A 27,375-nucleotide genomic window follows, 5' to 3' on the forward strand; every position below is an offset into this window, starting at 1 on the left:
CTAGGGAGAAAAAGGGAATGTGGGTACACTTGAGACATTTGGGTACACTAAGCCATTTTTGTCGTAGTCTAAAAATGAGAATATTCTTCCCAATAGACTGACAAGATTGCGAAGGCCTTTCAGTACCTAGAATCTGCCCTTTTCTTCATCGAGTACGGAATTGCCTTGGAAGCGAATGCACAGAATTTCGCCTACAAAATATTCCAGGACACCACAGATTTCATCAAGTAAGCAGTTTTCAAAGCAGCATGTTTGGAGGGGAAGGGTTAGTTGCATTGCTTGTTTGCACCTGTGGCAGCTGTGGGTTCCCACCATGGAGCAGAGTTCAGGTTGCTGTACAAGCACGAGACAGGCCATGCAAAGGCACCAGAGACAAATCCTTTGAAATGGTTCAGCATTGCTTATCGGAAGACGTAGGCGCCATGTCCTCTTGAGCATTTGAGCCTTGCAGCTGAGGTACACCAGAGAACACCGGTTCTGACAAGAAAGGACATGAAGGGATTTTTCCTTTATCCAGACCTGAAGTTGCTTTTGCATGCGAGCTCAGTAGCATTTCAGTTTTAAAAAGCAAAGCAGCAATACAGCATGTGGAAGAGCAGTCAGTGCCCCAGAGGTCTTGCAACTTGATTGAGGGCAGACTTTACTGGTTTCTGCCATGTGTTTTTCTACCAGTACGCTTTATTGGGGCTTCTTTTAGCAACCTTCCCCATTTAGTTTCAGAGCCATAGTAGATATATGCAGGTAGTATGACATACACGGGCCGTGTGACATGTACAGGCAGCACAACCTGAGGAACCATGTATTGGATAGGAGGGAGACAGGTATCAGTTTATTCCTATTGAAATGAGGGGATGTATGAGTGTGTTTGAGAGTTGATTTGATGCCTTGCCTCACAGCTGAAACAGCTGTCAGGTTTTTCTGTCATAGCCTGCAAACTTTTAAAAGGAATTGTTTGCTTTCTGCTCTTGAAGGACTGTATTTCCCAGCTGCTGCTGTTGCTTTGCTTTGCTTTCAGAAAGCAGAGTTGCTTGGCTGTGTTTTACCAAGCGACGCATTTCCTCTGAGATGTCTGCCCCAGGCCATTAGGTGGCCCATGGGGAACATCTACTTGAAGGGGTGCTGCCTGTTAATCGTGTAAGAGGAGAGTGAGTCACATAAGAGGCCGTTATCTGTTCCTGTGGCATGGAAAACAAGGCGTTTTGAGACAGTCCTCTGCACAAGGTCATAAAAGCACTTGGTGCCAGGACTAAGACCTCAGGGCATGTTCCCTGACTTTTGGACCAGCCTTTGAGATAATGGCATGCACTGTTTTCTCCTATAAAGAGCGGGCCATCAGATCACTGACGGCTGACAAGGTTCTCCTTCTTTTGTTTCCTTAGATTCATCATGACGCTAAAATACTGTATGAGCCCCTCAGCACCTTCACATGAAGAAATCTTTACCGTGTTATGGTGCGTAACTCTTTTTCTGTGCCTTCGTACTTTTTAGACTTGATCGAGTGAACGACTCATTACTTTCAGGGGAAAAGGAATGAGTGAAATGGGAATCAGGGTTCTGCAAGGAAGAAATCCTCACACTTGAAAATCCAGACTGAACTGGAACACCTCTAGTGTGAGCCAACATATCACAAGGGACCACACGTGGAAGGCACAGGCTCTAAAATCTGATATTCTGGTAACTCGAGAGCACCTAAGGGCTTTCACCTAAGGTGAAAGAATGCAATTTGGCTGCTCATGTTGGAGCCACCTCACTGAAGCTGTAGCTTGAACGTAGCTGAGGCACGTGGCTGCAGGGGGGCTTACTCAGCCTGTGGCACCTGTAAGAGGCTGGGCACCTGTTTATATGAAAGACCAGACCCCGCCCTCGTTTGGTTTCTTTCCCCTTGTGATTATTTCACAGTGACTTTTTTAAAGATAGGCAGAAGGAGGAGAAATCCCGAGCTTTCTGGACTTTGCAGTAGAGCTGAGGCATGCCTGCCTGCGTCCCGCAAGGCTGGTGACTGCTGAGCAGGCAGCAGCAAGCGTGAATATTGACCAAGCTTGGGTGTGTTTCTGTTGACAGCATGCGCTGCCTGTCCCTTCTGAACATGGCCCTGTTCCGTGGCAAAAAAGAGACTGCAGCAAAGTATTCCAGCATTCTGAACGACCACTTCAAGGTAGGGCACGCGTAACTGAACTGCCAGATGCATGGCTGCGCTAGTTACTGATGGCAGCTGAGCAGCCCAAATCTAACAAGAGTTCTTTTCTTGCTGCAGAGATTTCCCACAAAAGCACCTTCTCCGTCTGTTGCAAGGTAAGATTTGAAAATACATGGTTGTAATGTGCCCATAAGGGTGTGAGTGAAAACAGCAGCTGGAGTATTTGAGTTGCAAGCTGCATGTGAGAGTGCCTTTCCATTGGCTCTTTCTTGCCACCTGAAATCTACTGTTAGGGGCCATGAGTATGTTTCTGCTCTCTCTTTCCCACCTCTTCTTGTTGGGAAGAGGTTTTCTTTGTTACGAGGTCCAGAGTTACCGTGTATCAGGAGGCGGAGCAGGTCTTTACCAAAGAAGTGGTCAGAGGAGCAAAGAAGGTATCATCACTAGGCTGTTTCAAAGCCCTTGTTGTCATCTTTGTTCTGTTAGAGATCCTTTGATACTTAGTGAGATACCCTTCCTGTCTTCCTGGCCACTGTCCGGTAGGGTCGTGCCTTCACCCTGTGGCTGCATAACTTTGAGGTGATACCTGAATATTTGTCTCTTTAGCTCAGTCACCAATTAAGAAACTCATTTTCTAATTTGTGAGTTCTAGAGCATGTTGTCCTTTCTAGGTATCTGCAGCAGTGTTGCTGTGTATGTGGCAGCGAAAGTTAAATGTTCATGATGGTGTTTCTTTCTCCTGCAGGAGCACAGGCATGCCTTCTCCATCGTTTCCAGTGCCGTCTCCTACCACTTCTCAGCGGGGAGCTGGCAACTGCAGTGGCAACAGTATATGCTCTTCAACCACCGTCTCCTCCGATATCCCAGACATCACCTATTCCTACGTCAACATCACTTCCTATGTTCTCTCTGCGCTTAATAATTGGGAACGAGCTGATGCACTGATCCTGAAGAATCAGGGTGAGCTTTTGCCCTCTGGCTTTTCTGTCTTTTGTGTTGTGTTTGTACGTATGTGCATGCCTAAATTCTAACAGTGTAGCAAGCACCATACCTAAAGATCAAAGCATTACATACAGACAGCTATAGCATGTTGGCAGAGATGCCAGATGATGATATATTGATGAGTGTTGCCATTTAAAGGTTGGCTCGGCATCCTCAAACGTCTAAGAGCTAAGGGGTGAGCGTATCAAGTGCAGGGAACCAGCCAACTCGCATTTCCTGGTAACACAAGAGGCATAAGGAGTTTTTTGCTCTTTACTTTTCCCTTTGGGATGCGTAGGTTTGCTGAGTGGGTTCACTTTCACTAGAATCATTTTGGCCTGCAGCCCTGTGCTTTTGTTGGTCAATCTTCCAGGTAGTTTTGTCTTGAGAGCAGTGGGGCTGGCATCACCCTGTAACAGAGAGGCTGAGCTGCCCTTGAACTGGAGTTCTTCTGGGGCACATGATCAGTATTTGCCGGTAGCATCTCCTGACATTGCTGCTACTTTTTGTGTTTTACAGTTTTGTTGTTAAAAAGATTGTACTGTCCTGTGGTGCCGCGACAGGTACAAGCAGCGGTGAATGCTCAAAAGCCCTAGATTGGGTGCCTTCAGTGTGTAACCTGCTATTCCATGTGGCATTTGCAGCCATTGCAGTCATTTTCCATAAACCACAGCTTTCTGAGCTGCTGTGGGTGAAGGGGTGTAGTGTCACAATCTGTTGGCAAACTCAGAAAAACCCAAAAAGACCAATGTGCCTGGCTCAGTTGCTGGAAGGTTGTAAAAATTCGCTAACGAGGCAGTGGCTGGAATTCAGAGAATACTCCCGAAATGTTCCTTACACAGCTGAGCAGAAGTTTTCAGCCTCCAATCTTTGTGTGTAAAAAAGGAGAGCCGAAAGGTACTCTGCAACATGATTGAGACTGGAGGGACTAAGGGACTGGGAAAAGCCCATGTCACTGGAAGGCAGGTCCTACAGGAACGTCTCAGAAAGGTGACCGGAAAGGAACAGGTGGGCTGATTTCCCATAACTTGCTGTCACCTGCAGAGAAGATTGCCAGTACAGAGCAGGGTGTGCGGCCTGACGGCACCTCCCAGCAGCCTCAGATAGGCTACAAGAGCCGTCTCCTACCTGTGCAGGAGAAGGAGCATGGTGCCTGAAGTTGGTGGGAGGATAGGAGCACTACCTTAACCCTGCCTCAAGTGCCCAGCTAAAAGCAACTCAAATTAGAGCTGTATAGCCTGTCAAGCCTTAGAAATGTTTAAACCTGTTCAGTTGAGAAATCGTGATGGCTCCAGGGTTTGAGGATGGATGAAAGGAAAGGGCTGTTCTGACAGCTGTGTGTGCTTCTGGGCATCCTTCAGAAAGACGGTCAAATCTGGCCGGTTCAACATCTGGAGGAGCATGTGGCAGGGACTGGGGTGTGAACACCCAGACTTCTGCCCCCTGCCGTGGAGTCTCAATGTCCTTTTACAGGCACTGGGGGAGGTGGTTCAGTGTGTATGCACACGCGAGTGCCTTTTCCTCTCGTATGCCCTGCCGTGCGTGCTTGTTAACACTTCCCAGCCTTCTAATACCGCTGAGCTGTCTGTATTAACCATGTGTTTAACGGGACTTCCCAAGTGACAGTGTGCTGCTGTTGTTCCTCCGTGCCTCTTGTGTGAAACCAACCAAATGTTTTCTCTCTTTTTTTTTCCAGAGTTTTTTGGGGAACTCGGCGCAGCATCGGAGGAGCTGTCACTGACCAGCAGCTTGATCAGACTAGTCCGCTATGTTAGACAGGGTTTACACTGGCTGAGACTGGAAAACAACATGCCTTAACTGGTGCTCAAGTTAGTTAAGTTGGTTGTTCTTCTTCTTCTTAAGTAGCTGGAACAACTTCTTCTTCTTAGGTACCTCGACCAACTTCTTGGGTACCTCGACCAACTTCTTAGGTACCTAGGTACCTGCAACAATTTCTTAGGTACCTGCAACCACTTCTTAGGTGCATGCAACAACTTCTTTGGTACCTGCAACAACTTCTTTGGTACCTGCAACAACTTCTTAGGTACCTGAAACCTCTTCTTAGGTGCCTGCAACCACTTCTTAGGTGCCTGCAACCACTTCTCTAGGTGCCTGCAACCACTTCTTAGGTGCCTGCAACCACTTCTTAGGTGCCTGCAACCACTTCTTAGGTGCCTGCAACCACTTCTTAGGTACCTGCAACCACTTCTTAGGTGCCTGCAACCACTTCTTAGGTACCTCCCAGCACTTCTTAGGTGCCTGCAACCACTTCTTAGGTGCCTGCAACCACTTCTTAGGTGCCTGCAACCACTTCTTAGGTGCCTGCAACCACTTCTTAGGTACCTCCCAGCACTTCTTAGGTGCCTGCAACCACTTCTTAGGTGCCTGCAACCACTTCTTAGGTGCCTGCAACCACTTCTTAGGTGCCTGCAACCACTTCTTAGGTGCCTGCAACCACTTCTTAGGTACCTCCCAGCACTTCTTAGGTGCCTGCAACCACTTCTTAGGTGCCTGCAACCACTTCTTAGGTACATCCCAGCACTTCTTAGGTGCCTGCAACCACTTCTTAGGTGCCTGCAACCACTTCTTAGGTACATCCCAGCACTTCTTAGGTGCCTGCAAACACTTCTTAGGTACCTGAACCACTTCTTAGGTACCTGAAACCTCTTCTTAGGTGCCTGAAACCACTTCTTAGGTACCTCCAACAACTTCTTAGGTACCTCCAACAACTTCTTAACTGCCAGGAACAACTTCTTAGGCACGTGGAACAACTTCTTAGGTACCTCAAAGAACCCCTGCTGTAAGCTATGGGTGCACCAGGTCCTGTCCTTGCCGGCCCTTTAGGCACTTTGCTGCCCAGATGGCAATCATCTGCTGCCCTGGAAAGCTCATGCAAGTGCATTATGTGAGCAGAGTTGGTAAGAAGACACCTGGGCAAGGCAGATGTACTGGCATTTGCCTCTTTACAGCTGGGAAAAGGCACATGTGCTCTGCTACTGTGTGGCAGTGGTCATGCAAGGACTGCTCCCACTCCCAAAGCAAACTCCCCTGGAACTGGAGGAAATGGGATCCTGGGCAGTTCATGTCACAGGTGTGCAGGGCGGTATTTGGGGGCTTTCATTTCAAAAGCAATCTGAGGAAGCATCGGTACCAAGCTACATAGGAAGCTGTGCTTTGTTGCAGGTCATGGAGGAGACTGTTTCAATAATAGTTAATTTTTTTAAAGCCATCATGTTTCCACCTCGAGCCAGCTCAGAGGCCTGTGAAGGGTTAGGCAAGATGCTCATCATTTGCACTTGGGCCTGTATCAGGTCTTAACAAGTGCGAATGAAGGAATGACTAAAACCAAAACACGTAATAGTGGAGGAAATAACATTTGCCATTGAGGAACAAAATCATGAATCCAAGGGAAACGGGTGATGGTGAAGTCCCGTAAGGAAAGGAGGCAGCTGTGGTAGCAAAGCGAAACCATTTCCATGCCCTATTTATTTAGGAGAAATAATGCACGTGTTGAAACTGTCAAATGATCTATTTTTAAGATGCCATTTATTCAATAGTTGAAACCCCCCAGAGATCTCTTCTGTAAATTAAGGTCAAAGTCTGACTGCGATGTCCTTGGTTTTGTTTTGTCCTCTCCCTTCCCTCTTGGTTCCCATTCTAAATCTATACGCCTGAAACTTATTTTGGGGACACAGGTTCGTCTTGTAAATGATGTTTTCTGCCCTGTGTGTGATGGAGTTTCTGAGATGGCCGATTCATTTATGTGGGGAAATAAACAATAAATGAAATAGCCCATTTGTTATGAGTTGTTGCAAGCGTCTTCGTGCTTCTTGTAGAGAAGTTGCGGGTTGCCTTTTCTCTCTGACTGGTCTTAGCGTTTCCCTTCTGAATGAGGTTTAAGTATGAATTTATGTACAAGAAGTCTCCGTTTCAATTGCTCCCCTGTTTGTCACCCCTTGCCCTTTCCTTTGGGAACAAGAATGTGTGCAAATCTAGGTGCTCAGAGTGGCAGGAGGGTCATGATTCAAGGCATCAGCCTCTTCTCCTCCTGAAATGGATTCAGAGAAGACTGTGCCAGAGTCAGCCGCCGGCAGCCACCAGAGCCTGGCTCTGAGCACTCGCTGACAGGGAAATCCCATTGCCTCAGGGAATCCCACAGGGTTCCATGCCCTGTGGTAGCTCTGCTTCTCGTGGGTTGTGTGAGGTGAGCTCTTTGCAACGGCCTTAACAGTTCTTGTTTGGGGCTTTTCCCATTATTTGGTTTTATGTTGGGCAGTGTGACTGTGCCTTGGAAGAATGATTTCTGCATGTCTCTATGCACTATTGTGATACAGTTCGTGCATTATTCAGGTCCTTTCTGCATCAGACTCTGCGCCAAAGACGTCTGCTAAGCATGGATGTGGTTTTCTAATGTAGTCTGTAAATTGTAGAGGATTCTGAAGCCTGTTGTAATACCCACCAGACACTTTCCTGTTACAGACGTAGAGAAAAGGTACACTTTTGGGGGGCTCAGTTCGCTTTTTTGCTGCACACGTAAAGCCCCGGTGGCAAAACTGGTACTGAAGAAAGAGTAAAGGAAAGAAGTATCTCATTAGTAAAATAACCCAGATGTGAAACATCCCCATGTGAGCATCTGGTGGGAATTTTAGTTACAGGCTTAGACAGGAGGAGCTTGGTGGTGCCTTTGCTCAGGCAAGGTGGGACTGGGACTCAGTTCACTGCCATCAACCAGTGTTTCAAGTGGTGTGACAGCAGGTCTCCCCCAGGCCAGCTGCAAGATGCATGGAAGGTAAGAAGAGGAGCATGGGAAGGCAGCTCGTGGTTGTGGCCATACATGTGTGGATCTTGCTGTGGTTCTGGTGGGGAGCGAGGGTGAGTTGAACACAAGCTGCCCTCTCTGCTGGCCAGGGTGCAGCTGCACCTGTGTCACTCGCATCCTCTGTTCCATCATTTCCCTACCCCTCGCACCCCAAAAGGTTTGTTTCCTACAATCCTTGCTTGGGGCTAAAGGGAGGAGGGTTCATTTTGGAGGTGGGATGGAGATGGGGAGCGGAAGAGGAGGGACGCAGCAGGAGGAGGAGGTGTGACGTGCCAGCAGGGAGGTCATCTCAAAGCCAGGGAGGGCAAAGGGGGAGCAGGAGGCCGTGGGGCTGCAGCAAGCATCCATGGCCCTACTCAGCTCTGTGCCCAAGGCAGTGGCCCCATCCCCAGCTAAAGCAGCCAAAACTACGTTGGGGTTGCTTTGCAATCAGATTTTGTTTGTTTGTTTATTGAGCCTTTCTTGACTAAATCTCATTTTGCAACTGTGTTTAATCTCTTTTGAGATTTGTTACGTACCATAAACTGTCTGGCTTTGTCGCTTCGGCTTGGCTTATCCTTTTCAAAGCCAAATGTTACATTTGGCAAAGCAGCTGCATTCAAGTTGACTGCGGTTTCTCAGCCCCGTGCTGCTCTCCAAACACTAAAATAGCCTGCTGGCAGCCTCTGCTTTCTGTATGCTAATGGCACTTTTAGTAACCCATCACTACCTGAAATCAGCAGTGCTCTTGGGTCACCATTTTCTGTAACCTTTATGCTCCTGCAGTGAGGACTTGGGCACGTTACAGCCCATGTCAAACACAAGCGACGTGTTCAGTCAAGGTACGGGATTCCTGGGATTCCCACTGGTTTTTCTCCTCTCCTACTCCGTATCGCTGAGGTTAATGTTTCCTTGGGTCCAGCGTTCCGTAATGTAACGATACGGCAATGTTGTCCGCTGTCACCCAGGACAGGCAGCCTGGGAGGAATACTGAGGAAAAGTCAGAGCAGCCAGGGATCAGGTTAGGAAAGGTAAAAGCCCTGGCAGAACCAAATCTGGCCAAGGACGTTAGGGGCAACAAGAAAAACTCCTACAGGTGTGTCAATGATAAAAGGAAGCCGAGGGAAAGTGTGGCCCCCTTGCAGAAGGAAATGAAAGACCAAGTTACCTGGGGCATGGAGAAGGGACACTGAGGTACTCAGGGACAGTTTTTTGCTTCGGTCTTCACCCGCCGGAGCTCCAGCCAACTGCCCAAGTCACAGAAGGCAAAGGCAGGGACTGGCAGAACTGCGCCCATGGGATGCTGTGGTCCACACCCCGTCCTCGGAGACGTTCAAGGCCAGGGTGGATGTGGGTCTGTCTGGGCAGCCTGATGTAGCTGATGTCGCTGCTCATTGCGGGGGGATTGGACTGGATGGGCTTTGAAGGTCCCTCCCAACCCAACCCAACCCAATCCAATCTGATTCAGAAGCCAGGCAGGCAGCCGCAGGCACACGTGCGTTCTCTTCAGCGCAGCCCAGTGCCCGTGTGTCTGATCTCTGTGAGGACACTGCTGCCCCACCTACCATAGGTTGTGTGCACTCACTGGAAGCCCGAGTCACCGGTCTGGTGGCAAACTGAGGGCAGGTATGGATTGGCATGGGCTTTTGGCCTGGAGCGATGGAGCGCCACAACCCCTGCACACCAGGCAAGTCAGATGGCAGGAACCACACAGCTTCCTGGTGGCTTTTCTTGTGCTGGAACAGCTCGGAAATGCAACAGTCTGGAATCCAAGGAGCTGCGCTGGAATGCCACGAAGTGGCAGCAACACCACCAACCTTGCTGCTAGAGCCAGGAAGGAACTGCAGATCTAAGTGTCATCTCTTGGCTAGAAGCGCTTTATTTGCTGCCAGCTCCAGTCGAGAGAACATGCAAAGGTTCAGAAAACAAATACAGATGTGGTAACAGCAGCCAGCAAACAATTCAGGTGGAGCATCTGGAATAAAGTACTTGGGTTTGCACAACTCTGCACTGCAGCAGTGCTGAGAACAGTTTTGAAAGCAGTTTCAGCCTAATTCAAGATAGAAAGCCCCATTTAATGGTGGGAGTCATCTGGAGTCCCCAGCCACAATCATACCTTAGAATCACAGAATTGTTAGGGTTGGAAAGGACCTTAAGATGATCTATTTCCAAACCCCCTGCCACGGGCAGGGACACCTCACACTAAACCGTGTCACCCAAGGCTCTGTCCGACCTGGCCCTCAACACCGCCAGGGATGGAGCATTCGCAACTTCCTTGGGCAATCCATCCCAGTGCCTCACCACCCTCACGGTAAAGAACTTCCTTCTTATATCCAATCTAAACTTCCCCTGTTTCAGTTTTAAACCGTCACCCCTTGTCCTGTCACTACAGTCCCTAATCAAGAGGCCTTCCTCAGCATCCCTATAGGCCCCCTTCAGGTACTGGAAGGCTGCTATGAGGTCTCCACGCAGCCTTCTCTTCTCCAGGCTGAACAGCCCCAACTTCCTCAGCCCGTCTTGATACGGGAGGTGCTCCAGTGCCCTGGTCATCCTCGTGGCCCTCCTCTGGACTCATTCCAACAGTTCCATGTCCTTTTGATGTTGAGGACACCAGAACTGCACACAATACTCCAGGTGAGGTCTCACGAGAGCAGAGTAGAGGGGCAGGATCACCTCCTTCGACCTGCTGGTCACGCTCCTTTTGATGCAGCCCAGCATACGGTTGGCTCTCTGGGCTGCGAGCGCACACTGAAGCCGGCTCAAGTTCAGTTTCTCATCGACCAACACCCCCAAGTCCTTCTCCGCAGGGCTGCTCTGAATCTCTTCTCTGTCCAACCTGTAGCTGTGCCTGGGATTGCTCTGACCCAGGTGAAGGACCTTTACTTGGCATGGTTAAACTTCCTAAGGTTGGCATCAGTCCCCCTCACAAGCGTGTCAAGGTCCCTCTGGATGGCATTCCTTCCCTCCAGCGTATCAACCGAACCACACAGCTTGGTGACATCGGCAAACTCGCTGAGGGCGCGCTCGATCCCACTGTCCCTGTCAGCGACGAAGATGCTGAACAAGACTGGTCCCAGCACTGATCCTTCAGGGACATCACTCATGACTGGTCTCCAGCTGGACACTGAGCTATTGACCACAACTCCTCTTGTGCGGCCATCCAACCAGTTTTTTATCCACCAAGCGTTCTGTGGGTGATGGGATAAAAATAGTTAACGAAATGGATCCAGGCGTTATCGCCCTGGTCCGGCTTAAGCCTTTGGGAATGGTAAAGAAAATACCAGGTGCTGTTGCCCTGATGAGGCCTAAGCCTTGGGAACTGTAAAGAGAACAATGAAGGGTAAACATTGGTTAGCAAAACAAAGCAGGCAGTTTGCAAGATAAAGCAGGATGTGCATCTCAAAGACAGACCAAAGAGTGCGAATATTTGTAACCCCTAGCAGTTTTGCTAAATGGGGATGATAAGGGAGTAAAAGTGTGAAAGTTACTGCTTAGCACTTAGGAAACTCTAAAAGGGATGCGAGAGGCGAAATAAAGGTCTTCAGATTTCACCAGAGCTGGAGTCCGTCTTTGATACGCCACAAACGGTGCCCAAACAGGAGGAACTCGGGCTAATCTTTCGGAGTCGGCGGCCGGTGGCATAGCTCTGCTGAACTCAGAGGAGGCCGGTGGGGGAGCACCGAAGTGATCCAGACACGGACCTGTCACCTGGCAGAGGTGAGGAGGCTGCTGGGGTAGCACTGAAGAGGTCTGGACATGCGATCACCTGGAAAAGGTGAGCAATCGGGAACGGGACTATGGGGGGGAATATTACTAAGGAAGAAACCTCCGTTTTACGGATGTTTTCAGTCCTGCCCCTCCTCAGGGCAGGTTCCCTGACTTTTGGACCAGCCTTTGAGATAATGGCATGCACTGTTTTCTCCTATAAAGAGCGGGCCATCAGATCACTGACGGCTGACAAGGTTCTCCTTCTTTTGTTTCCTTAGATTCATCATGACGCTAAAATACTGTATGAGCCCCTCAGCACCTTCACATGAAGAAATCTTTACCGTGTTATGGTGCGTAACTCTTTTTCTGTGCCTTCGTACTTTTTAGACTTGATCGAGTGAACGACTCATTACTTTCAGGGGAAAAGGAATGAGTGAAATGGGAATCAGGGTTCTGCAAGGAAGAAATCCTCACACTTGAAAATCCAGACTGAACTGGAACACCTCTAGTGTGAGCCAGGACAACACAAGGGACCACACGTGGAAGGCACAGGCTCTAAAATCTGATATTCTGGTAACTCGAGAGCACCTAAGGGCTTTCACCTAAGGTGAAAGAATGCAATTTGGCTGCTCATGTTGGAGCCACCTAACTGAAGCTGTAGCTTGAACGTAGCTAAGGCACGTGGCTGCAGGGGGGCTTACTCAGCCTGTGGCACCTGTAAGAGGCTGGGCACCTGTTTATATGAAAGACCAGACCCCGCCCTCGTTTGGTTTCTTTCCCCTTGTGATTATTTCACAGTGACTTTTCTAAAGATAGGCAGAAGGAGGAGAAATCCCGAGCTTTCTGGACTTTGCAGCAGAGCTGAGGCATGCCTGCCTGCGTCCCGCAAGGCTGGTGACTGCTGAGCAGGCAGCAGCAAGCGTGAATATTGACCAAGCTTGGGTGTGTTTCTGTTGACAGCATGCGCTGCCTGTCCCTTCTGAACATGGCCCTGTTCCGTGGCAAAAAAGAGACTGCAGCAAAGTATTCCAGCATTCTGAACGACCACTTCAAGGTAGGGCACGCGTAACTGAGCTGCCAGATGCATGGCTGCGCTAGTTACTGATGGCAGCTGAGCAGCCCAAATCTAACAAGAGTTCTTTTCTTGCTGCAGAGATTTCCCACAAAAGCACCTTCTCCGTCTGTTGCAAGGTAAGATTTGAAAATACATGGGTTGTAATGTGCCCATAAGGGTGTGAGTGAAAACAGCAGCTGGAGTATTTGAGTTGCAAGCTGCATGTGAGAGTGCCTTTCCATTGGCTCTTTCTTGCCACCTGAAATCTACTCTATTAGGGGCCATGAGTATGTTTCTGCTCTCTCTTTCCCACCTCTTCTTGTTGGGAAGAGGTTTTCTTTGTTACGAGGTCCAGAGTTACCGTGTATCAGGCGGAGCAGGTCTTTACCAAAGAAGTGGTCAGAGGAGCAAAGAAGGTATCATCACTAGGCTGTTTCAAAGCCCTTGTTGTCATCTTTGTTCTGTTAGAGATCCTTTGATACTTAGTGAGATAGCTTTCCTGTCCAGTAGGGTCGTGCCTTCACCCTGTGGCAGCATAACTTTGAGGTGATACCTGAATATTTGTCTCTTTAGCTCAGTCGCCAATTAAGAAACTCATTTTCTAATTTGTGAGTTCTAGAGCATGTTGTCCTTTCTAGGTATCTGCAGCAGTGTTGCTGTGTATGTGGCAGCAGTTTTTCTTCAGTGGATCCTTAGGACTGCCCGAAGAGGAGAGTGCAGCGTAAGTGGGCAATGAGCGGTGATAACTGGGAAACGGCAAGCTTGATTGAAAGGAAATTTGCCAAGAAATAAACATGGATTGATTTATTTTTTACATAATTCAGCATCCCATATAATAACGTGGGGACTCAGGAGCTGGTGTGCTTGAAACCAAAACTGCACGCTTAAAGGTGAGGAAGCAGAAAATTCCACACTCATTAAACCTTGGATTTTCTTGCCAGTGACTGCAGAAGTTCAGGCTGGGAACCTGGGGTAGGTGGAAAGAGGCTGGGCAGTATCTCCTCTAGGCACAGCATTTGGTTTCTAGCAGCCCAAAGCCGCTGTTGAAAATTGGCTTTAGTTGTGTGAGGTTTTACAGAAAGCTCCAATGAGAAATGAATACTCCAGAATTAGATATGTACTAGAATTGTATGAACCAGAATTATATTTCCCCATCTCCTCTTCCCCACCACCACCTCCACTGTATCTGAAGATCACACTGGAGCTAAGGGGATTCTCAGCTGCAGTCCTGGTGGGTGAGGTGTGAGTCCTGTTTTAACTCGAAAGGAAGGCCAAAACAGCCAAGCAGGTGAGGAACAGAAGAGTGTCGGGCAGACTCACTGAGTCTGTTTCAGCTCCTCCTCATAAGGCAGCTGCTTGTAAGTAGGTCCTGCCACGTGTTGTTATAACGCATGTCACAAGCAGCATTTAAGGTAGACTTGACGGTCACATGCCAGTATTAAAGGAAGAAAGGTGGAGAAGCCCAGAACTTTTCCTAGAGGAGAGCGCTGACGTACACGTTTGGCTTGATACGTGTACTCTGCAAGCGCAGGGTAACGGTCTGCAAAGTCAGATTTGCAGAAGGGCACGCCGATTCTTGCCATAATCTGTGTCTCTGCAAGCTCTTAAGCGCACAAGTTCAGGCTGGGAACCTGGGTTAGGTGGAAAGAGGCTGGGCAGTATTGTGTCCCCAGTCAGTACAGGCAGCAAAACGGTTACTTGGGCTTTCAAGTTGGAAACGACGGTGCAGTTTTGATTCCGAGTTCAGTGCTGTTTGATGGATCTCAAGTCTCCTGTAGGAAGTGGTATACTGAAGATCCATAAGCTCCACAGGTTCAGCTGCACCAAAATGAAATCATTCAGGCAGTATGTTTTGGTTCAGGATCTCGTGCCTGCGGCTCTTTGAGGAAAACGCAGAAGAATGTGGAGCTGTGTGTGGGAAGATTGAAAATGAGGCAGCTGAACGCATTGCACAAGGCGTGTTACGCTAACCTCCCATGGAACAGGCTGGAAGCTTGTTTTGGTTTGTGCACGGCTGATGGGGAGAAAGATCTAGAATTCTTGTTAATTTCTGTGCCTTTTGATACGGTATCCTTTTTGTGAAATAACAGCATTCCACTATTTATGTGTGCAGAGCCTGCCCCTGGAGACCAGTCGATCACCCACCAGCGCTGTAGGGGATCAGGCTATCGTGACGGAAAGCTTTCTTCAACAGGAACCTGACACAGGATTCGCCCTTTCCACAGAAAATCTTCAACCAAACATCACAGAAGACTGTGGAAGTGGCAGGGAATCTCAGAAATTGAGTTGCAGGGATCAGCTCTCACCAAGCAATCACCTGGTGAGTAGTTTCCAGCATAGGGTTGAGCAAATCCTCTTGGTCAGCGCATGAGCAATTTGTGGAACTGGTAACTCGCACCGCATCAGAGATGTGTTCATTTATTGTGTTTTAGATTAACAGAGTGTATTTGACTGAGATGATTTAATACTGCACTCACAAGCTAAGGGGGTTACTCAGCAAAGCCTGCAGGAGCTGCAAGGGCTGCTATGAGGTCTCCACACAGCCTTCTCTTCTACAGGCTGAACAGCCCCAACTCTCTCAGCCTATCTTGGTCTGTTGTGGCCTCCTCTGCACTTGCTCCAACAACTCCATGTCCTTCTTCCGCTGAGGACAGGGGAACCGTGCACGGTGCTGCAAGTGAGGCCTCACAACCCTCCCCTTCTATTTTTGTGGGGTTCTGTTGTGGGGTTTTGTTTGCTTTGCTTTGGTTTTGGTTGGTTTTTGGTTTTTGGTTTTTTTTGGGGGGGGGGTGTGGTTTGGTTTTGTTTTTTTTTTGCTGTTTTTTGTTTTTTTGGGGGGGGTGTGTGGTTTGGTTTTGGTTGTTTTTTGTTGTTTTTTGTTTTTTTTTGGGGGGGTGTGGTTTGGTTTTGGTTGGTTTTTGGTGTTTTTTGTTTTTTTGCGGGGGGGGTGTGGTTTGGTTTTGGTTGGTTTTTGTTGTTTTTTTTGGGGGGTGTGGTTTGGTTGTTTTTTATTTTTTTTTTTTGGGGGGGGGGTAGTTTGGGGTTTGGTTTGTTTTTGTTGTTTCTGTGGTTTGCTTTTCTCATCCAGTTCCCAAGGAATTTAAAAATGGCTTCGAAGCGCTCGCAGGCTCAGTTCTGCACTACTGCCCCTTAGCACGTTCTGGAACCCCCGGGCACGCCGCGGCGCGACGGAGCTCCCATTGTTAGCTCACGTTATTCGCTCCCCCTGCGGCGGTGCGGGGCGGCTTATCCGCATCAGGCCGGAGCGCCGAAGCGCGGCCAGCAGCGGCGTCACGGAGGTGCACGTTAAGGCGGACGGGAGCAGCTTCCCGGCGCCTGCCTGCAGCTGCCGGGGACAACCCGCGGGGAAGGGCGGGCCGGGGCCAGCAGCCGTTGGTGCTCCCCGCAGCCCGTCGCGGTCGTCGCGCGGCGACGTGAGCTCTGCCACCTCCCGTTGTGTAAGTTAATAACGGAACAGTTGCTTTAGAGCAAGACGGGAGCTCCTGACTGAATTAACCAGCTAGGCCAGAAGCCGTCGGGGAGGAAAGCTTGGGTTTACATACACAGCTTGTTTGCAGAAAGTAAAAGCAAAGGCGTTTGTACCTTGTTGAAATAGGTTACAGTAGTAATGCCCGTGCACCCTCAAATGGATGCTGCATCAGTACGGTTGAAAAGCTGGCCCTGTCAAAGGCACCTGCAAACCCTGGATTGTTCAGGGAAATGTAGATTTTACTGCTGGCCGCTCACATGCTTCATAGCCCTGTCAAGGATAAGTTGGTGACAGAGCAGGCTTCCCCAGCAGCCTGTTTAGTCAAACATGGGCATGCATCTCTCTGCATATGTTACTACCCTGTGACATCCGTGCAGTGGCTGAACGTTTGGAGACCAGGAATGTAGAATTAAAGAAACAGGAGTTAAAAAGAAGTTGGAATTCTTTCAGTATGTGCTTCCTGCTTCTCCTGCCTTTGTTTATTTTTAAATTCAAGTGGACCTCTTGTTCTTTTAAGGCTGCTTATTTACCAGCAAAAGTGACATTTTTCATGGTTCTGAGGAGGGAACAAATATTAAGGGTTGGTTTGCTTTCAGATCTGTAAACTTAGTGTGCACATCTACTACTTAGTCTCGCTAGCTGCAGGTTGAGGTGGGTGCCTGAGAGGCATCCCGTCTTTCCCATCCGTATCTTTGTATGGCTTGCAGAAGGGTTATCCCATGTTATCTTACCTGGGATTAAAACCATGACCCAGAGATCAGCTCCTTCATCTAATCATCAAAGCATCTGTGCTCCTGTTGACTGTCACTTGCTCTAAGTGGGTTCACAAGGTTTCACATCATGCTAGTGTGGCCTCTTCCCCAGCCGTAAATCATTTTGCTCACTCAGGAGTGTGAGATGCTGCAAATGAATGTCACAAACTGAAACAGGAATGTTTTCAGTCGTATTTCTTCCTGTTGGAGATTTGTTGCTTCTACTGAGGTGTTCCTGCGCTTTAATCTAGGCTTGCTCTCCATGTCTTTGTGTTTCCAGGCTTGTTTCTTTTCTTCTGCTGTTACAGGGATGGGAGGGGGTCGCTCTCTTGCGGTAATTGATGCAACGTCCTTCCCCTTGTTTTCTCCTTGCTTCCTCAACACTGCTGCTTTGAATTTGTATTTGGAGTTACCTTTTAATCTGTAGCTGTATTTTTAATGCTTGGTTTTTTTCTCTCCACTCCTTCCCCTTTTCACAGCTGTTTCCATTCATCACAGGGCTATCTGGCTGTCTGAAGGGAGTGCCCTGATGGCATATTTGAAGTTGAACTAACTGTAGTGGAGCCTATAGCCTGGCTTGTCATACTCTTGGCCAAGCCTGTAGTTCTCTTTAAGAGCTGCCCTGAAATGCAGCATCACTGCTGGGGGAAGGGGAAAATGGGTATCTTGGTTCTCCCATTCATCCTGGAATTCCTGGGATGCCAGTGGGACAGCTCAGGCTCTGTGCATAGCTCCCTGGAGATCTTGACCCAGACCCCTTGCTTTAGGCAGGTATTCAGAACAGCTGCCATGTAGCTCGCTGGGTTGAATGATGAAGGGCTCAGCAGAGATTGGCACAGATGCTGGCTTCGGTAGCTGCTAGTCCTTTGGGAAACCTGCCGTGAGAGCCAGCGTCACGTGGGGGCTCCTGCTGCCTTGCTGTTCCAGGCAGGTGAATACTGAACATATTTTGTTGTTCCTAAACATCTAAGGCCAATCTCTGCAAACACTCGTTACAATATAGTGATGAGTGCTTGTGGCTTGTTTGTGGCTCTAACAGGTCTCTCTGAAACCAGCAGAGGTGTTTACGGGAGCATTCCCAGCATTTACGAGCTTTTCCAGAAGTCGGTGTCTTGAACTGTAGGTGTGTTTGATGCAGAGATTGTGCCTCAGCCTGCCAATATTGAGGATTGTGCAGAAATCTGTCAAACTAGTGAACCTCAGAAATTCAAAGGATTTGTTGTCTTGCGGAAGAAATCTGTTCTTTAGGTTACATCTAACCTTCCTGTTGTGTAGTATTTCACACCATCGTCCTGAACGTAACTGAAAGACGATTTAGACTGCTGGGGAGAATTGAGGGATTCACACAGCTCTGAAATACCTGCAGGAGAGTGCAGAGGGGTGAGTCTTAAATTTTGCAGTGAAAAAATAACTTTGGAGACTGTGTGCACCGAAACACACAGACAAAGGAAATTAACAGTTGGGGTTTATGTTTTGTTTGCTGTAACAGGCATTCTGGCCATCACTGTACTGTAATGAGTCGCTGCTCTGGAAACCCAAGATTTTTCACGCTTGCTCGTTTGACTTTCTCTTTTTTCTCTCTGCTGACTCTGAGGAAGGACGTTCCTGGGTTGGCCTTTGTGACCGTTGAAGCACAGCTTGAGTGACATCTACTGAGCACAATGCGTTGTTCTTTTGTAAAAAAGATGTTTGATATCTTTTTTTCGTCTTCCAGTTGAAGATACTCCATTAGTATTGACGTGACTCACCTGAAGGCGTCATAATGGACAAGAGCAGCAGCGACAGGTATGGATAATTTGATGTATCCGTGGCTTCCCAGGTGCTGTGACAAATTCTGAGAGGTTTGAAAACAATAGTCCCCCCATCAATGCAAGCATCATAATGACTGAGTGGGAGAGGAGGAGTCTCATATCTAACATTCTGTCTTTACGAAAGGCATCAGCTCTTTGGTAAACCAGAATCTGCTGCAAAACGGACAGTGATTAACACTGGATATCAACGTGACCCTCGTGTAGATGTAGCGCTTAGGGACACCTTTCAGTGGTGGACATGGTAGTGCTAGCTAATGGATGGGCTGCATGATCTTCATGTCCTTTTCCAACCTAAATGATTCTGTGATTCTCACGGATGAGAGCAGTCCCTTGTCCCATGGAAACTACTCATCGCAGGGAGGTGAGGTGTTTGTTTACAACACACCTTGCCTTGATACTTCCTGCTTCGCATCCTGTCCTTTTCACAGCCTCAGCGTAGCAGGGGGCAATGTTGCCATCCCAGTGATCTGTGTGAAGCAAGCCAGCCTTTAAAGTAAGGATTTCTGCACTCATTTGGATTTCTGCATGCATTTGGATTGAGAAAAGCAGTGCTGGTTCATATGGTTATGGAATATTTTATGGCATTCGGAACGATAAGTGGATAATGCCAAGGAAGACGATGCAAATTGCTCCCGATGGCTGTCAAAAGCTTGTAGGGCGCAGCCTCTGCTGCGGTCTGGTTCCTGGGAGAAGGTGATTTCTCTTTGAAATCTATTTTCATCAATTTAAATATTGAAGGAGAAAAGGTTGTTTCAATTTCTTTTCTCAGAATTGTTCGATTCCTAACATCTGTAAAGCAGTTTCTTTCGTAACAGGCTGCATCCAACTTAGTCTTCTGTTGTTGTTAAAGTCGTTGGGTTTTTTTTTTTGATTCTCTCAGGTATTTTACTCAGTTTCTTCCCTTTGGCCTGCTGCTGCTCTAGCCTCACCGTAGCTATGCTGTGTGGTGAAATCTAACTGCTTTTCATGATTTGCCCAGCAAGGATGTGCTGCTGGCAGTCAGCTTTGGCTCTGGAAAGTGCCAAGTTTAAGAAGGTGCTATAAAGCAAGGCTATGTAAAAGTGCTTTGCTGATTCAGGGTCAGCAGAGAATTTTGCTGCCTCAGCCTTCTTCAGACTTGCCACTGCTTACAGCACACAGCTTCATTCACCTTGTTAAGCTGGTTTTTGTGTATGCTTCCACGTATGGGTTTCTGAATTTTGCTTGCCTTCCAAGTGTATTTGGAAGCAGAAGTTCGGGGATCAGGTGAATCTATTTCTCCAGGTACATGGAGCCCTTAAAATTGTGTGGTTTATGGTTTATAACCTGTGCTTTACAGTAGCACAGGCTGCATGGCTATTCCTGGACTACTGGTGGAGAAAGACGCAAGATGTTCTACTTTACAGCAAAGGGATTTTAGGAAAGCTTACTAGCCATGCATTTAATGATTTTAATATCGCTTGGTATCTATTCCTTCTTCATTGGTACTCTGCTTGATTGTTTCACAATACTTAAGCTTCTGGGATTTGTGCCAGAAACTTAATGGGTTATCATATCTTTATTAGTGTAATGTCACACTGCATTTTTTCTTGAGGTAAGGGATGCTGTATTCCCCTTTGAACAGTCCCTGATTCGGTTTTGTTGGAATCTTGCAACCAACGCTAGGTACTGATTGCTACTGTTAAGTTTTTCTTTCTGTTGGTGTTTGTTTTATTTAATGCTTCTTGAAAACACAATGTGCAAAGATTTATTTCGTAATATTACCCCCATGCGTGCCCACCCAGCCAGCCCCCTAAGTAGCATTGTAACAGAAGAGACCCAGGAGCAAGGAAATTTCACAGCAGGTGAAAATTACTGACTTCCCCAAGCTCTGGGGACATGTGGAAAACTCTCAGGTGCTTCAGGAGGACTCAGTTGAACAGAGGAACAAGGGAAGAGATTTGAAAATCCATGGGTGTGTGAGGTGAGTAGGACTGAACCAACACTCAGGGCAAGCACTGTTAAATGGAGAGCAAAGAGATGCCACACTTCCGTCTGGAAGTACTGGGTTGGGCAATGTATCAGCACCTGCACTTTGTATGGAAACATTGTCACTTTAGGCTTGAAACCTCTGAGTCGTGTTGTGGTTTTTTTTTTCTTTCTCCCATGTAAAATTGTAAGTATATGGCGAGGTAAGATGGTGCTGTGTACATAAAATACATCTAATGTTCCCACCACCTGTGCTTCATCGCTGATGCCTGAGGTCAGTAGCGCGGCATTTTCAGGAATTCAGAATTGAGAAACAACGGCATCCAGTTTGCCTGCACACCTTTGCTTGTTCTTCTCTTGGATTTGAATTTCTATGCAGTGTTTATTTAAATGAGAGGCTTTCTCTGGAGACCCCCATTTTTATTCAGTGCATAAGTAGGTAAGAATGGATCTTCTAAAATTCACATGCTCATAAACAGCTTAAATACATTTGGAATTAGGATCACCAGTAGGAAGCTTGTCCTGTTAGGTTTTTCAGAATTATTACTCTGGTAATCCTCTTCACCTCAGAAATGCCCTTTTGAGTTAAGGATAAGCTGCAGAGTACAAGAAGCTTATGTTATCGATTTGTTTTGTTTGCATTGTACCTAATGGGGTCAGTTTCCTTCACTTGCAACACATCTGTCAGAGACAAGGACCTGAAAAAGGGGACACTTCTATCCCTGATCAGTGAATAAAAACACAGGTGGGAAAAGCTGCAGTGTGCTAATGTTGAAAAGAGAAGCAAGGGAGGGGGGGTCTACAGGTTACAGGGTATGTTCTGGCAGGAAGCTTTCTTCAGGGAAACGCTCATTTATCAGACTTGAAATGTTCCCCAGGAACTTAGCGTTTTTCATCAAGTCTTGCAATGAAAATGGCGTTCATTTTGTTGTTGGGGCAATGACAGCACTGGGGTAGAGGCTCGAGGAGCAAGACCCAAAGAGCTTGTTACGAACACTGACTCCCCTTCTCTTGTAAGCAGGTATTTCACTGCCAGGATAGGTTTGTCCTGAAGACTACCAGTGGTTCATGGTCATGTCTTGGTCAGTGCCTGGGTGTCAGTGATTCTAACATTTCTTAAGTGCCCTTTTCATCACAGTGTATCTGTTTAAGGAATATGTTCAAAAAAAGGCCAGCAGGTACCTCTGTGCCACAGTTCTATTGGGTCATCCTCTTGATTATTTGCAGGTTTGCAGTCTCTTCAGAGCCTCAGCAGAAGTCTGTGCTCTGTGCTTTGAAGAAATGGATGGTAGGCAGCGTGAAGCAGGGTTAGGTTTTTTAACTGTCTCGCAGGGTTTCATAGGCATTAGTGAGACAAGCACTGAAATACAGAAGTTGAATTATGGCATGGAGAAATAAGAAATGTAACTGCATTCAGTATCATAGTGAAAAGCCTTCTTTTCAATGGCTTCTTCCATGACTACAAGACTGATTATGCAGGAAAACATTAAAGCATTGACCCGTTAAGAAAATGCGTGTTTAAACCTCATACCGCAGAGCAAATGCAAGACTGCTGCCTACATCTAGGGGGGGTGTAGATACAGTTGGCTCGCCGCGGTGCAGCGCATTTCTTCAATGCTGTGATATTGGATAGTGTACGTTATGTCCACATCTAGCATTGGAACCTGCTGCAAGCCATATGACTGACATATGCTGCAAGCCGTATGACATATGCTGCAAGCCATATGACAAGTCGCACCCCTTGAAATTCCCTAAGCAGGGGGTCTGTGTAGCCTGCACAGGCAAAAGCTTTGCTGAGTTGTATTGGGGTGGTGCCTGCAGGGGTGGCTTCGGTGAGAAGCTGCCAGGAGCTTCCCCCGTGTGCAGTGTAGTCAATGCCAGCTGGCTCCAAGACAGACCCGCCAAGGCCAAGCCCATCAGCAACAGCGGTAGCGCCTCTGGGATAATGTATGTAAGAAGGGGAAAAAGAAAATCCTGGCCCCTTCCGTAACCTTCGAGTTTGCTGGCAGGACTTGTGACCCTATGGGGGCCCCACGCTGAAGCAGAGTGTTCCTGAAGGACTGCACCCCATGGAAGGGGCTGATGCTGGAGCCATTCCTGAAGAACTGCCACCTCTGGGGAGGATTCACATTGGACTGTGTGCCCTGGGAGGGAGCCCACGCTGGAGCAGGGGAAGAGCGTGAGGAGTCCTCCCCTGAGGGATCTTTCCTTTCGGGACAAAGATGTGGAATGGGAAGAACCCAACCGTTTTCTGGTTGTTTTTACATTTTTAAACTATGCACTTAAAATTATGTAGCTTTATGTAGAAGCTTTCTGTAAATGGCCTCTAAAATTGTAATTTACTATTTGCTATAAATGGGGTATAAACTGTTCCCTGGTTATCTGCCCAGTGCTTTGATGGGAGTTGTGCCCTGAACCAGAAAATGAGGAGTGTAACCTTGCTTCAGTGTTGGTTTAAATCTCAGCTGTTCTGAAAGAAGTTGGGTAAATGTTTGGTTAATTACTGGAGGAAAGGAGTTGCAGGCGCAGTTTGGTTTTATCATTGTGCACGCAGAGCAAAGGCCAGCAGAGCTGCTTTCGAGTGAGTCTACAAACCGCCAGCAGGCCTAGAGCCCAGCAGAATTTGGGTGAGAGGCTTTATTTTCCCCAAGTTTCTTAGCCTGCAATTTCAAGCATGGGTACTTGCAAGTTTAGCAGCAGCAGCAGCAGCCGCCTCGGCTTTCCATTCGCTACACCTGCGTAGCCACGTGCGTCCTGTACTTGCTTTTGAAAACGCTAAAAGCCACGCGAGCCTCTTTTCCTCTACAAAAGCAAGCAAACGTTGCACACCCATACGCACACGCGCAAGCCGCTGGGAGGGATGCGGCAGCGGGCAGGGAGCCGCCGCTCGCAGCGCTACGCCCGCGGTCCACAGAGCGCCGGCTGCAAGCGGCCAGGCTGAAGAGACTCGTGCGCGGCGGCGGCGGCAGTGCCCGCCCACCCGCCCGCTCCTGTCCAATCGCGCCGCTCTGCTGCGCTGACTGACAGAACCGCCTGCCCAATTTAGGAGGTTGGGTCGTACCATGACAGCGCTGCTAAAAAGGGTGGTGGGCGCACCACAGTGCGGGTACTCGTGGGGGCAGTGAGCTGCTGCCAGACCCGCTCCCCATAAAGCGACAGAGGACTAAAAGAGCAGCGGGCCGCGGTTGATGTTGGCACGCTGCGAGCCAGATCTTGGTTTTTCACAGAGGGCCGTGTGGTCAGGTCCGGTCCCCCCCGTGAGTTCCCCCCTCCCAGCTGAAAGTGCCGAGGCCCGCATCGTCCTCCTCGTCGCCGGCCGGGCATGACTGGCGCCGGAGGAGGGCGCGGCTGCCCGGATGTCTGTCAAGATGAGTGTGAGGCAGGCCGGGCTCGGGGCGCCGGGCTGCGGGGAGCGAGGGCTGCGGTGCGGTGGCCGCTTGGAGCCGCACGCTGACGGGCGTCCGGAGGAGGGCGACGCGGCACCGCCACATGGACGAGGAGGCGTGGCAGCCGGGTAGAGCCTGGGTAGCTGGGGAGAGAACTCATGGAGAGAAGACACTTGGGGCGTAAACTTGGGCGACGGCTGCCCAGTCGAGGTAGGGCGTTAAAGAGCTTGTGTCGCTGTTGGTGTGGTAATGAGCCTTCGCTCCTTGCCGGGCAGAGTTTGCTGTTGGTGCGGTGTGTGTGGAGAGGCGTCCTGGCTGGATTCCGTTGATGCGTTTCGCTCACTGAGGCGCCGCTGCCTCAGCTCAGCATAAAGCTGCTTTTAGCTGGATACCCAGAGTCCTAATTCTCGGCTGTCAAACCCCTCCCCAGCAAGTTAACAACACTGGGAAACTGATTTTCTCCTCCCCTGGGGGACTTGTCCGTATCTCTTTTGGTGGTTTTCCTCTTGTAGCCTAGCCCAGCCTAAACAGGTTTCTGTGGTTGCCCGCAGCGCTGTTTGAAGAGGTGGTAAATGGTTTCTGTTCGATTGGGTTGGAGAACTGGCAGTGTAAATGGGAGGTTGCGTCTGCCTGTGTGCAGGGTCTGCTGGATAGGTGGGAAATGGTTGTAGAGAAGAGTACGGAAACGAAGGGTCCGATGTCGTTGCTGTCAGGCAGTAGAATTCAAGCGAATGCAGCAGTGGCGGTTAAATCGTTTTCGGGTGACTGTGTTCTGGCTGCTGGGGGGCAGGGGCATCCTGTCTAAAGTCAACTTCACCCTCGGCATGGGGAGGCCAGCTTTTCTGAAGTCACGGTGTTTGATGAACGCAGTGCCGTTTAAGGTACCCGTTAAATGCCTGTTAGCTTTTAGGATGCTTTAACGAGCGTGTCAGAAATGCCAAGGGGAGAAACTCCTCTCGTTGCTCTTTAGCCCCCCCCCCCCCCCCCCCCCCCCCCCCGCTCCCTGTGCTCCAGGCGAGGGATGAGTACAAGGAATTAAAACTGGTGGTATATCCTGCACAGAAGTTTGGCGCTCCGCAGTGTGTTTCACAGTGGTGCTTTTCGACAGGCTTGAAGCCAAGGAGGTGGCTTTACGTTGCAGACTGCAAGATGACAGAGCCCTGAGCTTTGGGGAAGCAGGACGGGAAGGTTGCTGCTTCGTTAACAGCTGACCTCTTCTCTAGCTCTGACTACCTGCTCTCTCTGCATGTGGGGAGACTGGGCACTTCAAGTGGCAAAGGCTTAAGTTTGCCGCCATCCTTTCCTTTTCCTTTGTATGATGACTTACTGGCATGATTTACTGGCCTGCTGTATCAGCCCGTTGCTTTAATAGGCTGCGTGCTAAGAGGGGCTACAGCATAAATGTTAGCGCCACTGGCTGGCTGTGAAGCTTGGCTTGGCTCCAAGGCTAGGGACACGCTTGATGTCTTGGAGGTCACACAGCCGTTTTCTTGGGTGGCAGGAGGGCACATGGGAGCAGGGCCTAGCAGGAAGCTTGCCATCAGACAGCAGTTTTCCATAGCTCACATTGTGTCAGGAAGCCACTTCTGCAGGAATTGGACCTCTTGATTAACTGTTTCAGGAAAGCCAGGCCTCTAGCTTGACCTTCAGTAGGGGATCATCGGTGTGGTCTTTGAGAAAATGTCAGTGGTGGGGAAGGCAAGGCTCTTCCCTTCCAAACTGGGACGCTCGAGAAGTTGAGTGTACTAAGAAGAATATAGGAATTGCATGTATGCAGTAGACTGTGCGGCTTGACAAATGTCCATTAATAGTCCCAGATTTTGCAGGAGTATTTCACAGAGGTGGTGTAGTTTAAAGTATCTGGCTTTCCGTGAAGTTATTCTGCTGCGCATGTGACGCAGCTTTATTGCTGTTTTGATGTGGGGCTGGCAGAATTGAGTGTATGCGTATGTGGTTGAGGAGAAACAGGGGGATTTGACCTTGTGCTTTCCAGATTTCTGAGACCCCCACTTTAAATACATTTGCACGATTGCTTTAAATGGAACTGCATGGTTTGGCAGGTAAGCAAGCAGCTTTCTGACTGCCCATTTAAAGTAAAGACTAAGTTTTCAAGCCTGTTTATAAAGCTGGCAAAGTTCAGTCTCTGAAAGTGGCAGCACCTTCAAAACAGTAGATTCTTTTTTACCCTCAGGTGAAGAGTTAGACAGAATCACAGAATCGTGAGGGTTGGAAGGGACCTCTGGAGATCATACAGCCCACCCGCCCTGGCAAGGCGGGGCCACCTAGAGCAGATGACACAGGAAGGTGCCCAGGCAGGTTTGGAATGTCTCCAGAGAGGGGGCCACCACTACTCTCCTGGGCAGCTTGTTCCAGTGCTCTGCCACCCTTGATGTAAAGAAGTTCTTCCTCACGTTAGGGTGAAGCTTCTTGACTTTTAGTTTGTGGCCATTGGTCCTCATCCTGCCGTTGAGCACCACTGAAAAGATTCAATGGACGGATAGTTTTTCCCTTCCCACCTTTCTTGATGTATGGTATCAAGAGTAGAAAGCCCCGAGAAGGATGCTTGCTGTACCTTGTATGTATTATAGCACCATGCGGTGACATGACGTAACTGATTTGCCAACTGTAAGCATCCTGTTCAAAATGACTTTCATGCTGGACATGCACTGTTGTCTGAAAAGCACAGTAGGTACTTGTTGGTAACAGTGGTGTAAAGCGTTAACCATCCTTTCTTTCTCTCTTTCCTAAAGCTTATGCAATGAGGACAGAAACCTGCTGCATGCTAGAGAGAGAGAGAGACGAATTAGGGAGGCTCAGCAGGAGAAAAACAAGCTCCCTGAGAAGCCTCCCGTCTTTGCAGCACCCTACAAGGTAATGATGGGGGGGGGGGGGGTGTGGGGGTGTGTGTGGTGGAGGGAGAGGAGGAAAGATGGTTGGAGCGTAAGAGCAGAGCTGTGGCTTCTGCATATGGTGTAGCAGAGTTGAGTGTGACACGTGCAGAACCAGCATCTTCCCATCTGCTTAACTTAAGCTCATCAGAGTATGGGTTTAAAGCTCTGAAGATGGTGCAAGCGCAGTAAGGTCTTTGGGCTGGGCAGATTCATTTGGAGGCTACTTCCTGTAGTTTGGGAATTTGAGGGAGAGCACCCAAGAGCAGCTTGGCTGCCTGTCTGTGTGCAGCTGTGATAGAAACAAATGGGTCTGCTGTTAGTGTTCCTGAAGACTGCAGGCACACCTACAAGTTTGGCTCAGAAGAACTAAGAGTGAGCAGAGCAGTCCCACTGCAGTACATAAACCCTCAAGTGGTTAAA

General features: G+C 48.7%; 1 protein-coding gene across 1 annotated transcript in view; it reads left to right on the forward strand.

Annotated features, from left to right (window-relative positions):
* LOC133264978 (AF4/FMR2 family member 1-like) overlaps positions 1 to 4,275 on the forward strand; it is a 30,580-nt gene extending 26,305 nt beyond the window's left edge. The window contains exons 15-20 of the mRNA XM_061445175.1: positions 97 to 227; positions 1,380 to 1,451; positions 2,062 to 2,164; positions 2,255 to 2,292; positions 2,883 to 3,097; positions 4,163 to 4,275. Of these exons, the coding sequence (XP_061301159.1) occupies positions 97 to 227; positions 1,380 to 1,451; positions 2,062 to 2,164; positions 2,255 to 2,292; positions 2,883 to 3,097; positions 4,163 to 4,275 (672 nt within the window). The remainder of the gene's footprint in view (positions 1 to 96; positions 228 to 1,379; positions 1,452 to 2,061; positions 2,165 to 2,254; positions 2,293 to 2,882; positions 3,098 to 4,162) is intronic.
* Positions 4,276 to 27,375: the final 23,100 nt, after the last annotated feature.

The sequence above is a fragment of the Pezoporus flaviventris genome, unplaced genomic scaffold (genome assembly GCF_033815535.1).
Source record: "Pezoporus flaviventris isolate CSIRO_AGI_PZ_B2104156 unplaced genomic scaffold, CSIRO_AGI_Pfla_v1 ptg000002l, whole genome shotgun sequence".
NCBI lineage: Eukaryota > Metazoa > Chordata > Aves > Psittaciformes > Psittacidae > Pezoporus > Pezoporus flaviventris.